General features: G+C 42.4%; 1 protein-coding gene across 1 annotated transcript in view; it reads right to left on the bottom strand.

Annotated features, from left to right (window-relative positions):
• The window catches only part of VAPA (VAMP associated protein A), a 42,332-nt gene that overhangs the window by 15,519 nt on the left and 9,928 nt on the right, over positions 1-16,885 (bottom strand). Inside the window, exon 2 of the mRNA XM_073331611.2 lies at positions 4,257-4,409. Coding sequence (XP_073187712.1) covers positions 4,257-4,409 — 153 coding nt within the window. The remainder of the gene's footprint in view (positions 1-4,256; positions 4,410-16,885) is intronic.

Raw genomic sequence — 16,885 nt, 5'->3', positions numbered from 1 at the left:
TTCAGTGTCAGAGAGGATGTTCCCAGATGTTGCTTCAAAATTTGCCATTGATGAGTTGACAGAGAAAAATACACAGATGCTTTGAATTACATTAAAAAATTCAGCAGCCTCACTAGAAGCTGATGCTGCATCACTGACCACCAAGTTCAATGAATGAGAACTGCATGGGACAAAAAAAAAACTTGAGGGTTTAACTCTCGGATCCGTGTCTGCACTCCTCTGTTCTTTCCTCTCATGTTGGCACCATTATCGTAACCCTGACCCTCTCAGTTCAGCTATCGCAATTCCCGTATCTTCCAGCTTTTTAAGAAGCACATTTGTCATACCAGCTCCTGTTGTATCATCAATGTCAATAATTCTAAAAAATGCTCTCTGACAGTCACTACTGCAGGAACATTTTCACTAGATTCTGTTGTTGTAACAAAAGGCACCATTAAAGTCATTTGCTCCATATGGCTGGTGTCAGGTGTGCAGTAAGAACAGAGTAACATCTTGCTGACTTCAGACCTGCCACAATCTTCTGTTTGACTTTTGTTGCCAGTAATTGTATGATCTCACTTTGAATTGTTTTTCCAAGGTAGGGGTGCGTGTACATTTCTTGGGTGGTGACTCTTCTTAGATGCTCCTGGAGTACAGCATCAAACTCAACCATCAGCTCCACAATTTTAAGGAAGTTTCCATTGTTTGGCACATACAGCTGATCTGAACTGCCATGCAGTGCTAGGTTTTGAGTTGTAAACATTCTCACCATGGCAATGAGCCTTTTCAGAACGTTTTGCCAGTAAAGAGACTCTGATGCAATCTTCTCTTGAAGCTGATCATCTATGGTGGCCTTTAACCTTAGTCTCATCTCAAGCTGTTTCCACCTATGGAATGCTTTCTGGTGATTTGCTGCCTTCTCATGGCATGCCAGATTTCTAGCCAGAGTTTTCCAGTCCTTTGTTCCTGTAGAACCCAATGTGGCTGGAAGGTTAGACTGGAACAGTTTGCAACAAAAACAGTATGCAGCATTCTGGGTTTTTGAGTAATAAGCCATGGCCTCTCCACTGTGTCACCATAGGGGATTTCACACCAGTAATGTGTTGGATGGAAACTTCTATTTTCATTGTCTTTGGGGAACATGGAGTTTTTCACTTGCTGTGACCCATGCAGTACAAGGAAGTCCCTCAGGCTACCGCTCAAGTGGGTCCACAGTCCTGGATCACCTAGACTTATCTCGGCAGCAGCTGTTTCTTGCACCTCCACCACACTCTTCTCTGATCTACACTTTTCTTCAGGAATGTGCACGGTTACATCAATTTGAGATGGAGATATGGATGCTGCAGTAGCTGCCAGGTCACCTGCACTCTAACTGGAAGATCAGGCATCTCCTCACCACTCACATCCTCACTGGGGCCGGAAGGCTCACCGTGAATATGTGTGTCTGTATCTCAGGAGAGCTCCTTCCTGCTTAGATAGAAAAGTTTCCTTTGCTTTCTTTCTTTTTCTGAATGCTGCCCCAGAGGGGCGTTTTCTTCTTTCACTCATGACTGCTGTTCTGTGCCAGCTATAGTGGCTCTCAACACTCAGCTGAAGGGGACAAATAAGCAGGCTGGTAGCAGGGCCAGAGTGAGGGAAGATATCAGCGTCTTAAGGGACTAACTGGCTCCTACTACTTCAGCTGTCTGCCTGTTCTCCTCATGTGGGTTCAGGGAAGCAGCAGGAAACAGGAAGCTCCCTGAGAAGCTCGTGTTAATCAGTCCAGGCTCCTGGGAGTGCTAGAGAGGTACATAAGAGGCTCCTCCTCCTCTCTCTCCCTGCAGCTCCTGCTGCTTTCTGTTATTCCCTCTCACCTTTTCTCCTGCCTGCCTGTTATAGCTCTTGTGCCCTCCTTCCTCCAGCACAGCACTCCACCATCTCTGTGCATCTAGAGCAGAGAATACATATACACCAGCAGCAGACAATTTTACATTACAAATCTACACTCTGGGTCCTAGCGGCACCGCCCCCCCCAGTCTGGCACTGAGGCAGTTGCCTCAGTTTGCCTCATGGTAAGGCCAGCCCAGATTCTGGAAGCCCCAAGGAGGACAAGACAGGAGCCTGAATGGCTCTGCCCAAGCCTAGAACACCACCTAGCAAGGGATTACTTCCCTACCCCTTCCAAATAACCAAGTCAGTCTAGGAGAGGGGGAAAAGAATGATAAGCTGGACCCATATGGTGGGTCCATGGAAGTGGTCAGGAGCCAACCTGGCTCTTCCTCCCTTCCCTCATGGGAGATGAGGAAGTTCCTTCCCCATGCGGTCCCTCCCACAGGGCAGTGGGATGAGCTACCAGAGCCATTTGCTCACTCGTGGGAGAGTCCACCCCTTTCCCCAGATCCTGGAGAGGCAGCCTGCTCCCAGTATTCTCAGTACAGCGTGCTGCTACTATGGCGGTAACATGGACCCAGTCTTAGATCAAAATACACACGTCCAGTTATTTTGGGAGGCTGCCAAAATTTTGCTGACAACACAAGTAGCAGAAAGGCAATGGTAATTTTTCAAACAACAAGAAAAAAAAACTGTCCGAGCCAAACCAAACCAATTTTCATGGGAGAAAGAAAAGGCACTGTCTGGCCCCAGGGCTCTCCCTCTGCTGGATTTCAAAGGCCTGCTGAAAACTATGGACATGTCAGAGCTTGTTTGAAAAGACTACGAACCTTTTATAAATGGAAAGCATTAGGCTACCTAAATAACTTGGAAAAGATAGTTATTGCACAGTGGATTTGTGATGCTGTGATTGAGCTGATTATACGGTCCACTTAATCATTTTAAATATGGAATATGATCCAATCAACTAAGTTTTCACCTAATTTTTAAAGCGCCATTAACTATATCAGATATCAAATACAGTGTAATTACTTCACAGCCATAAAGTGATGTCCCACTACAAGCCGAGGGCACATAATAAACAAAAATATGCCTCTCTTGGGCAAGGGCATCATTAATTTTTCTCTGACCCTTTCCACCTTCCCCTCTTGCTTCCGTACACTCATCATGGGTGATTATAACAGATTGTAAATCAGTCTCCCCCATCATCTCTTTCCCACACTATCCCACCTTTCCATTTCCTTTCTTACTGCATAATCTGATCTTGATCCACATTTTTTTTTTCATGTCACACCCACCTATACAGAAAGGGTCATTTGAATGTGTTAACTTGTCCAAAATAAGTCAGAAACATAGTACCATATATACTCGATCATAAGCTGGTTCGTTTAGAAGCCGACCCCCTCAAGATGAATAAGTAAAAATAGCAAATGTTTATGACCCATTCATAGGCCAACCCTATAATTCAGGGGTTGGCAAACTTTGGATCCCAGCCCATCAGGATAAGCTGCTGGCGGGCCAAGACCATTTGTTTACCTCAAGCGTCCACAGGCACGGAGGTAAACCTAAGTAAACAAAATGTCCCAGCCCTCCAGCGGCTTACCCTGAGGGGCCAGGACAGCAACTGGTGGGGAAATTTGGGGGGGGGGAGAGGGAAACTAGGGTTCAGGGGAGTAACCCCTGTGACCACCCCCCATATGACCCCATTCCTAATCTGGGACCTCCCCACATGACCCCTCTACGTGTGACCCCTCCCCGCCCCACACCTAGCCCAGGACTCCCACACCCTCCCCATCTCATCCCTTCCCACCTTACCTGGGGAGGGCCAGGAGGATGTCTCTGACCCAGACGGAGATGCTCTGGCAGGCCAGGTGGCACAGTCGCAGCCTGCCAGCCCCGGAGCTGCAGCTGCTTCAGAGGTTGGGGAGAGAGCAGCATGGCCAGAAGAGGAGAGACTCTGGCCCCACCTCTTCCCTTCTGGCTCTGCTGCCTCTCCTTGCTCCCTCTGTGTGTGTGGGGGGGGGGGGGAAAGGGGGCTGTGTCCCGCCTCTCCCACTCTCTGTACCCGTTCGTAAGCCAACCCCCTTCTCTGATGCTTCCCTTTTTTACTAAAAAATTCAGCTTATGAATGAGTATTTACGGTAGTTTGTAACAGACAGCTAAATATTTCAGTATCCAGGATTTTCATATATTAACTTCTGGTGTACGAGTTATTGTGGTGGCACCTGCAAGCTTAACGATACTGAAGAGACTGTACTAACAATTCATTATCAACAACCCTTTAAAAAAAACATAGTTAATGATGTTATGCAATAGTTTCTGTAAGGGATAGGTGGCAAAGTGTTTCATGTAGTAGCTTGGAACAAGAGAATCAGAACTATAAAGCTGCACAACAAACTTCTTTTTACCTGAAACAGTTACAGATGATCCTGGGTCAATAATTCCACTGTTTGGCCGCACACAGTATCGACGAGGTGCTGTGGTCTTCACTTTGAAACATACTTTTCTATCTGATGGGTTTCGTAGCTTAAGATTTGTAGTGACTACATCTGTAAAGGGACCTGTTTTGTTTTTGTTTTTTTAAAAAAAAGGTATGTTTTTAAGAAAAACACTTGCTTATGCTGCCCTGAATACTCTTAAATATAATTTCTGATAGCAAAAACTATCTTCTAAGAACATTAACAATTACAAAGCACGCAACAAGGTACATACTCTTTCTGTTAAATGGCCAGACCCCACATGTACTCTGTTACATGAAGACAATATACACCTATACACACACACACACTCGTCAGTGCACATCTCTGTAATTCAAACTAGTCATAGTTTGGATTCAAATTATTTAAAAATAGTACAGCTAATACAGAAAAGAAAACATTTTCAGCAAACTTACTATTTTCCCACAATTTCCTTGAAATACCATATGATAGTCAAAGTGTTAAAGTAACTATGGCAGTATTTTTCCTTAGGAACAGAAGCAATGTGTATTTACGTTTAAGAAACCTCTCTATAGCTTTGTTACACTTGAGTAGTAAAATGTTTAAGTCATAATAGGTAAAATTCTGTGATACTGTGATGCATTAATTGCTCGCTGGTTGACAGTCGATAGAGTTGCCAAGGACAAAATGGGCAGAGACACTAATCCTTTAACTCTCAAGTGGTCTTTCCAGATGCAGGCAGAAAAAAAAACTGGCAGAGAAGATAGAAATGTTTAAATTGCTGTTGCCCACACTGTACCTATCATGTGGACAAGAGAATTCAATTTCCATGCTTATCCACACAGCTCTAGATTAACACTATGTTTGCCAAAAAAACAAAACCCTACAGTTCTAGATGAGGGAAGTGACCAGACTAGGTGGCCAAGCAAAGAGGTAGTTTCAGTGTTAGCAATATAAGCTCCTTCTCTTCAAGCAAAGACCATCCTCAAATGGCACCTAGTAGTAATGGCATGAAGAGAGGAGAGGAGAGGAAGCTGTAATTTTCCAAGCACAAGTGAGGTTAACTGGCCCCAAGCTGTGGGAAAGCAAGATAGCAAAAGCACTGAATGGGAGGATACCTGCTTATAGTTTTATTGAAAAGGTTTTATGTATATGAAATTTGCTCTTTACCAAATTTCACATGCAGAGTTTTTAGCTATCAAAACTACTCTGGGGCTCTTTAATGGTATTTTAAAAATCCTACTGCAATTTACTGTGAAAATGCTGAAATTAAAGCAACTTCCATTTTAGTTTTTGTAACTGACCATAGTTAAAACAAACAGTCACACACAAAAAGAACAACATTTTTATTACATAAGACGAAAAGTAAAAGGCTATAACCCCTCAAATTTCAGGATATAACCCAGCCCTGAGATCAGGGATGAAACTTTCCCCAATGGGTAGGTTATTCTGTAACAGGAATCTCCCAGCACCTCTAGATGAAGCAACTGGTATTAGCCACGACTGGACAGGATACTGGGCTAGATGGCCCACTAAACTATCAGTATGGCACGTCCTTCATTGCTATGATCCTGTGAACCCTCAATCTGAATCCTTGGTTCAGAGGGAATAATCAGCACCACCCTACACAGGAGTGACTGGAGAGGAGTTGATAACCGGCTGACGACAAGGGTCAGGAGAGGGAGGAATGGATAGAGGCTTCCAATTCAACCATGTCTACATTTCATCTTATTGGATGCGGGGCTTGCAAAGCCAATTTGCAGCAGCCTCATCAGCGAAGGGCAGAACCCTCAGGCCACCACCAAACTGGTAAGACGGCAGTCAGTCATGTGAGACATTCTCTGTCTTTGTCCACAGCTGCATCTGGGATCCTCCTGCTGGCCAGCCCCAAGCATGAAGGCTGGCAGCACATTGTCCCTGGCTCGTTCAAAATTGATTCAGAAGGGCCCATGAGTAGCTTGGCAAACCAAAGCCAGGTAAACATGTGGTCGGGTCAGTTATATGAGACTGGTTTCTGTCATCAGCTGAAGATCATTCTTCATACCACATTGACATCACAGAGAAATCTGGGCAGGGAAAGTGGGCCCACAACAGGTGCATCGATGATGACAAGTGCACTCTTGGGTGGTTAAAGAGGTCTGTGCGTAGTGGTAGGACCAGGACTGCCCTGATCTTCCCATTCTGGCTGTAGCATACTTATCACAGGTGTGCGGAGAAGTTTTGGTCAGACTTAGTTCCAAATATCTCTACTAGAAAAGGTATACGGATACAGTTATAAGAGCATATCATCCTAGCACAGATGCAGGTTATAGCAGAAACAGGGTGAATAAAAATTGATGATTTTTTTAAAAATATAAATACATTTTATTTTTTTTAAACTAAATACAAGTTTATTTTTTAAAAACAGACCCACTTAAAAATAAATTTGAAATTGACAAGCTACATAAGTCCTAAAATTATAATCTATTTAAATCATTTAAAATTAATTACAAACTTTACTATTAAGCAATAAATGTTTCCTGCCAAGTTTTAAAGCAAATCAAACCACTGAACTGTTGGAAGCCATTTACTAAGCAACGGGAATCAAAGTTTGCTGAAGTCCTAAACCGGCTTTTGACACCAGTAGCCTCTTCTGCAGGGTCAAAGAGAGTATTTTCTTCATTTCAATTTATTCAACTAGTTCAGTTTAATCACCAGTTCATTCAAAGTTAAGAAACCAACTGGGAGTTGAAAAAGCAGGAAAGTTTGTTTTTCTCTTCCAGCGTGAAGACTAGTAAAAACTAGATGTGAGAATGTGAGATCTTCTAGTTCTAAAACCTTGCAAGACGCTATGACCAGAAACAATCAGTTCAATTCACTAACTATAGATAATACATCGTTTAATAAGCCAATATTAAATGTAAAACATTTTCATAACTTTTTTCTTGTGTATCCAGCACTTTTAAAGTCGTTTTATTTAATAAAAAATTGTGAATTTTAATTGAATTTGAATTTCCATCCAGAGCTTGACACAAAACAAGTAAAAATCTAATAAATACGAAATGTATCATTCACCATTTTCTAAACATAATAAAAAAGTAAAAGTTAAGAATCTGAATGAATATAAGTTGTTATATTCTGATGAAGTAAATGTGCATACAGTGTATCATCCTGACTAGCAAAAAGGAGCACCAAATTTAGTGTAAAGGCTATATTTAGTTTCAAATCAATACGTTCTAATGGTTATCAACTAATGAGAATCAATTTTTCTTTAGGAAAATAATAAAAATTACAAATGCAAAACACGATTAAAATTGATTATTCAAATCAAGGTTTCCTGCTAGGTGATTAAAACCACTTTGATTTAAGTCAATCTAACCTGCAAACAAAAAAGCGCTTATCCTGGTTTGGCGCGTAAAATAAGCTACATAGGCATAAAGTACATTTGCCAGCACAAACTGCAGCTACACTAGGGGTTTTGCCAGTGTTGAAATAAAACCCCACAATAAAATGTACACCCCTAAACCACAAAACTACATCAGCAAAAGTTTCTAGTGCAGACCTGGTTCCACTCTATTCTGGTGAAAAGAGGAACAGGACAGGAGGAAAATCTTTTTGGCAGCAAAAGTCTGCAGAACCATTAAAATTGATCTCTCCTAGGGTGACCAAATAGAAAGTGTGAAAAATCGGGATGGGGGTGGAGGGTAATAGGCACCTATATAAGAAAAAAACCCAAATATCGGGACTGCCCCTACAAAATCGAGACATCTGGTCACCCTAGTCTCTCTAATGCTTAGAACTCTTAGGAGGCAGAAACCAGAGTGATCAATCAAGGCAGGCTGGGAGAGGCAACACCCCGAAGACTAATGTTCCCTCTTATTTTTTATATCCATGTGCAGAATGAATTTTGTTATGTGCACCAATATGGAGGTCATGTGTGGCAAGAGTGGGGCCGAGAGGTTCGGAGTGTGGGAGGGGACTCGGCTGGGGCAGACAGTTGGGGTGAGGGCTCTGGGGTGGGGCCAGGGATGAGGGACTTGGGGTGCAGGAGAGGGCTCAGGTCTAGAGCAGAGGATTGGGCTTGGACTGCAGGGGGGTGCAGGCTCTGGAGTGGGACTGGGGATGAGGGGTTTGGCGTGTAGGCTGTCCTGGAGCTGGGGCCAGAAGACTCCCCCCAGCCCTCTCCCTGCTGGCAGCAGCCCCGGGGCTGGGGCCAGAAAACTCCCCCCAGGCCCTCTCCCCATCAGCAGTAGCTCTGGAGGAGAGGCACCTCTACCCGCCAGCAGCAGAGCCAGGGCCAACTTGCTCCCCTCCCCACAAACCCCCTACTTTTGTCCTCTCCAGGCCCTTGTGGTTGCGTGCCTGCGCAGCCCTTTACAGCCTGCCACACGGCCATGCAGCTTAGAGGCAACTTAGCTGAAGACCCAGCCAGCTAAAGATACTTCCAAAGAGTTATGTTCATTAAAGTTTAATTCAGAAGTTATTAAAAGGAGAAATCAATAGCACTTGCTATTTCAGAACAACTTCAAATTCCACCCAAACTTCTGGAACATATATGTATTTGTGAACACACAGAAAATGGTGATGAGCACAACAGTTTAATTCTCCCTCAAAACAATCCTAGTCCTGAGTAAATTATATCTGTAGACTTTCCTACTAGACTAAAAGAAATTTTCAGGTAAGAGATTTTCCTATTGTTCACAGGGAAAGTTTGCAGACCCATTAAAATGTGATGTCCAATAGCAGTGTCAACAGGAGGAAAAACAAAAGATGAATTAGAAGATGTCTCACTTATAAAAAAAAACGCATTAACAATTACACCTCAGGAAACTATGCACCTGCGTAATTTTCCCCATAATATGTTTCACTATGCCTAGGCAGGTAATATTGCATAAAATGGCCATTAACCATAAAGGACATAGTATACTCCTGGGGGAATTCTGCACCAAAAAATTAAAAATTTTGCAAAATTCTGCACATTTTATTTCTCAACGTAACACAATATAATCATACCAGTTTCAATTATTTTGGTAATTTATTTCAAAATACCTGTCAGCAAATATGTCTAACAATACAGACAACAAAAAAGATTCAGGAAATGTTTTTGACAAATAGATTCCTTACTAGGCACATTGTTACAGAACTGAGTAATAATTCATTTAACCTACAGTACAGAACCATATTTCCCGCACCCCTCAGAAGCAATGCAAAGGCTTGAGGGAGTCAGGGGTAACGGAAGAGCTGATGGGGAGGTAAATACTTGCTGGGAAGTGGGTGTGAACGTGGAGGGCTGCTGGGTATAGGTGGGAAACAGGTGGGTTTTTTTTGGGAGGGCAGGTAGGGATTGTTAGGGAGTGTCCCCCATGCAGACCCTAGCTGACCCCTAGTCTCTCCCATTCAGTCAGGCATGTCTGCTCCTGTCCCCATGTGTCCCTGCACCCCCACTCGGACACCCACTCCCCCCATCCCATGTGTCCGTGAACCCTCCTCCCTTGTCCCCATGTGTCTCTGTGCCCCCACTCAGCCAACCACGTCCCCATGTGGCCCTACACCCCCTCACCCATCCCCATATGTCCCTGCACCACCCAATCCCCAAGTGTCCCTCAGCTATCCCCTTCCCCTCATCTCCATGTGTCCCTGCACCCCGTCCCCATGTGGCCCTGAACCTCCCTCGACCAATCCCCTCTGCCCATGGCCCTACACCTCCACTCCCATTCAACCCATGCCCCAGTCTCTGTCCTCCCCCACTAGCCCTTATGAGCCCGTCTGACCCCGCCCCAGCAGCGCCATGCTGTCTGTCTCCCCATATCGCCTGTCTCCTGACCTGGCCCAATAGGCACTGTGAAGAAGGCAGGCTCTCTCTCTTCCCTACTTTACCTGGGACTGACTAGAAGCAGCTGCTGTGTTCTAGCATCACAGCACCTCAGGCAAAATGCGGAACTGCAGCAACTTTTCAGTAGAAGCTATTTTCTGCACACAAAAAATTAAAAATATATGCAGCACATGAAATATGCACACACACACGCACATACAGTGCCACAGAATTCCCCCAGGAGTGAAAGTAAAATAACAGATCACATTGAGAATAGAGATAGCATTAAACAATTTTGTGGTAATAAAGTCCATAATTACTTTTCCATGATTTTTTCCTGTTGGCCACCTGGGGATGTGAGTGGGGGCCCAGGGCTGAGAGCAGGGACTACTGCTCTCCGCCACAGGGCAGCCAGGGTTCCTACTGTCACCTGCATGAATGGCGGGACTCCCACTGTCAAAACTGCAGTGAAAACCTAATATTGGGGAATCCACAATTTCTGCAATATCACAAGTTAAGTAGGGCCTTACATGACACAGCAAAGCACAGCTTGATGACACAGCAAAGAATGTGATACCTACTATTTGCTGCTTAGACTTGCACTTTCAAGAACCTGGAACTCAGATTCTTCTGTAAACAATTTAAAGAGATGTGCCCTTCATGGACGATCTCCAGAGATTTGTCTTCCTCCTGAAAGACTACGGATGGCCAAAAGTAGAAAATTTTCTGGATCTAACAAGGAAATCAAGCAACTTGACAGTATTTCACAGCTTGCTCTAGGAGGCATGGTGTTTCAGTTTCCACCAGGCAAGCTTCATACACTGCAGGTTTGGGTAGGTCAAAGGCGTGTGGTAGATGAGATCTCAAGAGATTAGTACTAACTCATGGAGGACACACTATCTGGGAAGGCAAGGGCATGCGGGCCAGAAGAGGAAATCAGGATTACCAACCAAAACTCAAGCCAAGATGACCCTCTGACCATCTGGATGCAAAGGGTAACAGTAAAAAGGGATCACTGCAGATCAGATAAGGGAAGTGGTAGTGCATCCACTGTAGTCTCTAAGCGAAAATATTTGCAGAATTTGGTTATCTTCCCTATGAACTGGATTGCGACATGAGTCTCTTGCGGAAGGAACCAACTCTATATAATCTGACTGAAGACTTGCTGGTTTAACTCTGATTCTCCCACTTCCAGCTCATTATGACTGAGCCATTCAGCCTATCGATATCTCTGAGTCACAAATCCAGGTATTTCAAGATCTGCAATATAATCTTTTGTTGTTTGTTCTTTTTGGACATGAGCTAAACTATGGTAGTAGTTATATCATTCTCCTCATAAATGTGTGACTCAGAGCACCTTTGAAAACAAGCTGACACTTGCATGCTCACAATTCCGGAAGATTGATTCTAGACTAGGACTTCAGAAGAGTACACCACTTGCCATGTGTTATATAAGATTCCATCTAGCTCTCCATCCTGACAGGCTGTCAGTCATCATGCAGATTGCTAGTGGATCTGCCAAAGATTTTCCCTTAGGAGTGGGAAGAGCTCTATTTTTAACCTGTAGAGAGATTCTGTCTACCTCTGACAGAGGTAGAACACTGAGAAGCAAAATCAGTGTAGTTTGCCAGGCATGCCTGAAGGCGGTACTGACAGACCTCAGTGTGGGGAAAAAAATCTTTAAAGAGATACTTTTTGCCAGCTTCTTAGCCGGGAAGAAGCCTAGCAGTTTCAAACCAGACAGAGCAATAAACTCCCACTCAAAGAATCCTAGTTTATAACCTCATGTTGGTCCAAAACCTGACATTCAGTTGATGGTGTCAGTGGCATGATGAATCCAATGAGTACAACATTAACCACTTAATACACAAAAGATCATACGTACTCAAACAACGCTGTATAGCTGATGGTAATTTGAAACATCATGGGGCAGAACTACTTTATCCCAGCTGATATGAAATATTTATATTATTATAACTATGCATGCTTACACTTCAGCACAACTCTAATGAAGTGCTTCGGTACTCACAATCAAGAGTTACACTTTATTGTGTAAATACAATATTATGGTGCGTTGAAATTGAAATTAAAATTAAAATTTGTAATTTGGGAGGGTGATTATAAGCCAAACAAACCAATACCTGATGAGAAAATAAGTAACTTTTTGCCAGAACTACTTAAGTCTTAATTTAAGTTAGCTTTAGAATTTAAAAGCACAAGACAGTAAGCCTGATTTATATTCAATTGCTGTACCTTCCTGGTTCTTTTTTATTGAAAGATATTCCTCACACATCCATTTAGCAGAGTGACAAGTTTTCTTTGAGGCTCATTTTCAATTATTTATATTAAAGGTCCACATCTCTCTTTGTTAATTCCAAACTCACATCCTACTTTCACTTAATGGCAATGTTATTCCTACTGAATATTATGACTTCATATCAATTAGAAAATTTTAAAATTTTGAACAACTCTTATTCTCCCCGGGGATACAGTGGGACAGAGAAAATAAGTCTTTCAAAACTTTACACTGATAAAATATTCTCCTCTTCCAAGAGCTAAATGTGAATGTTTAATAAAACAAGCGATGTCCAAGGCCATGTGTCAGGGACTGCTAAGTATAGGTGATCAACCATTATATTTCAGTAGCGTACTGGCTATGGCATGATCCTTTACTGCAGGAACTGCAACATGTTGTCTAATCTAAATAAACCAAATAACGGATGAACTAAGTAGAGATACTCACAAGAACTCTCTTTCTAGAAACCACACAAAGAATGCCAGACTAGTACAGCAAAACTGGATAAACCACCGAGAATGAAAGACAGGTTTTCACCTGATATATTACCAAAACAGCCAGCATTGGTGGGGCTGAAGCACAGTGAAGGTTTCAAGTTTATTCAACATGTCCAATAAGCAGTACCATAAGGCATAGGTGCCTTCACAAAAAAATGAAGCTTCCAGGCTAGTTTTCATACATCTTTTTAGCCTCTGCTGCAACAGGAAAGCAATTCTTAAAATGATATATAAGGAATCAAAAATTCATTTTAATCATCTCAGACTACCAACTATTATGGCCCTGGTGCCAAACTACTGTATATACTCGTTCATTAGCTCGTTCGTTTATAAGCCGACCCCCCAAGATGGATAGGTAAAAATAGCAAAAAAACTGTATGACCTTTCATAAGCCGACCCTATATTTCAGGGGTTGGCAAACTGGCTCCTGGCCCATTAGGGTAAGTTTTGTTAACTTGGAGCGTTCACAGGCACGGAGCCCCTCAGCTCCCAGTGGCTGCAGTTTGTCATTCCCAGCCAATGGGAGCTGCGGGAAGTGGTGGCACTTCCCATAGCTCCCGTTGGCTGGGAACGGCAAACCACAGCCACTGGGAGCTGAGGGGCTCCGTGCCTGCAGATGCTCCAAGTAAACAAAACTTACCAAACTGCCAGCGGCTTACCCTGACAGGCTGGGAGCCAAGGTTTTCCAACTGCTATATTTTAAAAGCTGGCATCACAACAAACACTCAAAAGTTTTGCTAGAATTATTTTAATGTAATCTAATGAAAAACCTGTTATAACAACAATTGAACAAATATGTATTTGCCTTCAAAATTACAGTCAATATTTAAAATCAGTAAATGGATATTTAAAACAAGTAACTTAGAACAATATGAGACTTTAAAAAGTCTTAAAATCCTTCAAAGTCTGAATCAGTCTCTGATTCACCAAACAGTTCATTAAACTCTGCTTCAGTCACAGCTGCACCTGCATGGTCATTGTAGATGTCGGCAGTGCCATCTTCAGACTCAGATTCCTTCTCATCATCAGTCTCTGTTGTGTCATCATCTTCTGACCCGTCGAGTGCATTGCTGAGACAGCATTTCCTAAATGATTTTTCTATCATTTCCAAGGGAATGGACACCCACGCATCCTTGATCCACTGGGTGACCAGACTGATTTCGGGCTTCACAAGATTCCTGCCTTTTTTCAACTTCACCATGCCTGAGCACATCCATTCAGACCACATTTTGCGTAGCCTGCCTTTAAAGGGTTTGTTCAGGCAGTCATCAAGCGGTTGTAGAACTGAAAAGTTAAGCCTCCAGGTATTACAGACAAAGTAGTTTTCATATTTTTGGCCTCATTTTTCACCTCATCCATCTTGTGTGCCCTGAACACGTCCCAAACGAGCATAGCAGGTTTCTTGAAACGTGCTCCTGGTCTCTTATTCCACACTTTTCCCCAGACATTCAGTAGTCCCACTTTCATCCATCCATCCCTTTTTGTATACATGTATGATGACACCAGTAGGAAATGTCATGTTTTTAGGCAAAGTTTTTCTTTTAAAAATAACAGGAGGGAGCTTTGATCCATTTGCCAAACATGATAAAACCACCATAAAATGGATTTTTTCATGGTCAGTGGTTTTAAGTACAACTCACCAACAGCGATTACCGTTCTGTTGCTCAGGAGATCGAATGTCATCGGTGTTTCATCCATATTTCCTATTTGTGACAGTTCAAATGCATATTCCTTTTGATATTTTATAATAAACTTCGGAAACATTCAAATTTTTCTTCCAGATCTCTCAGCAGCTTTTGCACTATCTTTGTTCCCTAATGATGACAGAGACTATGACGGTTCACGAAGTGAGTACACCAACTCGCTGATGCGACAAACACTGATGGCTTTACTGACTTGCATTTGTCTTCTTTTGACATTTGCAGAGTAGGCAGACGAATTCCAGTTCTAGTGACAATGTACCCATTTTGTCGACATTCAACAACCCAGTTATTGAGATCTTTCTCCAGCTCAGAAAATGAAGCGCACCCCGTTGGACATTTTTTCTTGCTTCTTGGTATGTCTTTTAGTGTTTTATTTTTTTGCCATTCTCTTACTTGTTTCTCATTGATACAGAATTCATGAGCAGCGGCGCAATTATTGTTGTTTCTGCATATTCAACAACTTTAAGTTTGAATGCTGCGTGATAAGCACACCTTTTTCTTTTTATTTCGCCATTGTTCATTTTAAATACCAGTATGAAAATTTATTATTATTGTAGTTATAGATTTTGTAGGACTTTATATAGGAATGTCACCTGCTTTATCACCGTCAAATTATTATTGTTCTTTGTTTATTTCAAAGCAGCCCTGTAGATTGGCATGTCTGTGGGGATAACATGCTATTTCAATTTTAATAGATATTCCATCAATTCTGCACATTATATTTTCATATTGGCTCAAGACTTATGAGGTCCATAGGTAGAAATGCATGAAGAGATCAAATTACACAGTAGTGGACTGACACCAGCGCTATAGTACTATCATTCATTCTATTTTTCTGACTGGCTTATAAGGTATAGCATTTTGTGAAATGCATGGGTCAAACTGTGTCATGCAGATCTGCACTGCTCTTTTAAGTATTCCTTTCAAGCCAATCTAGCCCACTAAACAAAGCCTTTGCAACTTTAAAAGGCTGCAATATTGACATCAATAAATGCATCGGCAAACTCTGACTCCCAGTCTGTCAGGATAAGCCGCTGGAGGGTCGGGATGTTTTGTTTACCTGGAGAGTCTGCAGGCATGGACCCCTCAGCTCCCTGTGACCGCGGTGCGCCATTCCCAGCCAATGGGAGCTGCAAACCGCAGTCACAGGGTGCTGAGGAGCTCCATGCTTGCAGACGCTCCATGTAAACAAAATAACAATGTATTAGATATTCAATTCAATAATTCCAAATTTTGGTGTAGACCCTTTTATAAGCCACTCTTTGAGTCACTTTTTTACCAAAAATATTCGGTTTATGAACGAGTATATACGGTACTCAGTCTCTCTGCAAAAAGCCTAATCAAAATCAGCTTCCTCAAGACACTTATTCCAGGGACCAGCATGCTACAAAAACTTGTTATCAAAGAGACCACTCTCAAAACAAGGGACATTCAAAGTACTGAACCTAATGCAAGAACTCAAAAATCACTTTCCTGGTCACTACTGCTTCCCTTGTGCGTAAAGTTCCAGCAACAGAGGGAAAGCAACTTTTTTCAAGTCTCATAATTCTGCTCCTGCTGTGAACAAAGACAAGTGTATGCATTTATGTTATTGGGTACTTTGGAAGGGAGGTATTTTTTGCTCTTCTCATCCCGTAATAGCAAGCAGCCCATGAAAGTTTGCTGTTTTTTTTTTTTAAATCAAATTAGTTTCATTTTTTGTTGCTGCTCTCCAACCTCCTCTGCCTAATACAAAGCACAAAGTCCAACCTCAACAGGTTTCAGTGTCATATTTTAAATTTTCTAAATGCAGGTCTAAATAATAATACCTAGCCCTTACACAGCATGTTGAATCAGTAGATATCAAAGAAGGTCAGTATAATTGTCCCCATTTTACAGTGGGGAAACAGGAAGGTGAAGTGATGTGCCCATGGTCACCAGGCAGGAGAGTGAAAGAGCTGGGAATAAAACCCAGGTCTCCTGACTCCCAGTTGAGTGCTCTATCCAATAGGCCATTGACATACAAGCTCTCTAAATGTACAAATATCTCACTGCAGGTTCATGGGCAAAAAAACCAAAACACATTGTGAGTTTTCACCCAGAGGTGCAAAGATTAATTAGAAGTGTACAGAAACAGACTGATACTCATGTCTTCATCAGTTAGTTTTAAGGGCACTGATGGGACCTGCCTTTAAGTTACTCAGGAAATTACTAGATCATCTGCTTAAAAAAAAAAAATAGTATGCTTGTTGGTAACCTACTCCATCTCATTTAGAACTATAAAATATTTATCTCAGTAACCTCAAATCACGTTCCATCAAGTAAAATTAATA

This window comes from Lepidochelys kempii, chromosome 2 (genome assembly GCF_965140285.1).
Source record: "Lepidochelys kempii isolate rLepKem1 chromosome 2, rLepKem1.hap1, whole genome shotgun sequence".
NCBI classification, from domain to species: Eukaryota; Metazoa; Chordata; order Testudines; family Cheloniidae; genus Lepidochelys; species Lepidochelys kempii.
The sequence above is the reverse complement of the archived record's forward strand: the minus strand, read 5'-3'. Positions and strand labels throughout refer to the sequence as shown.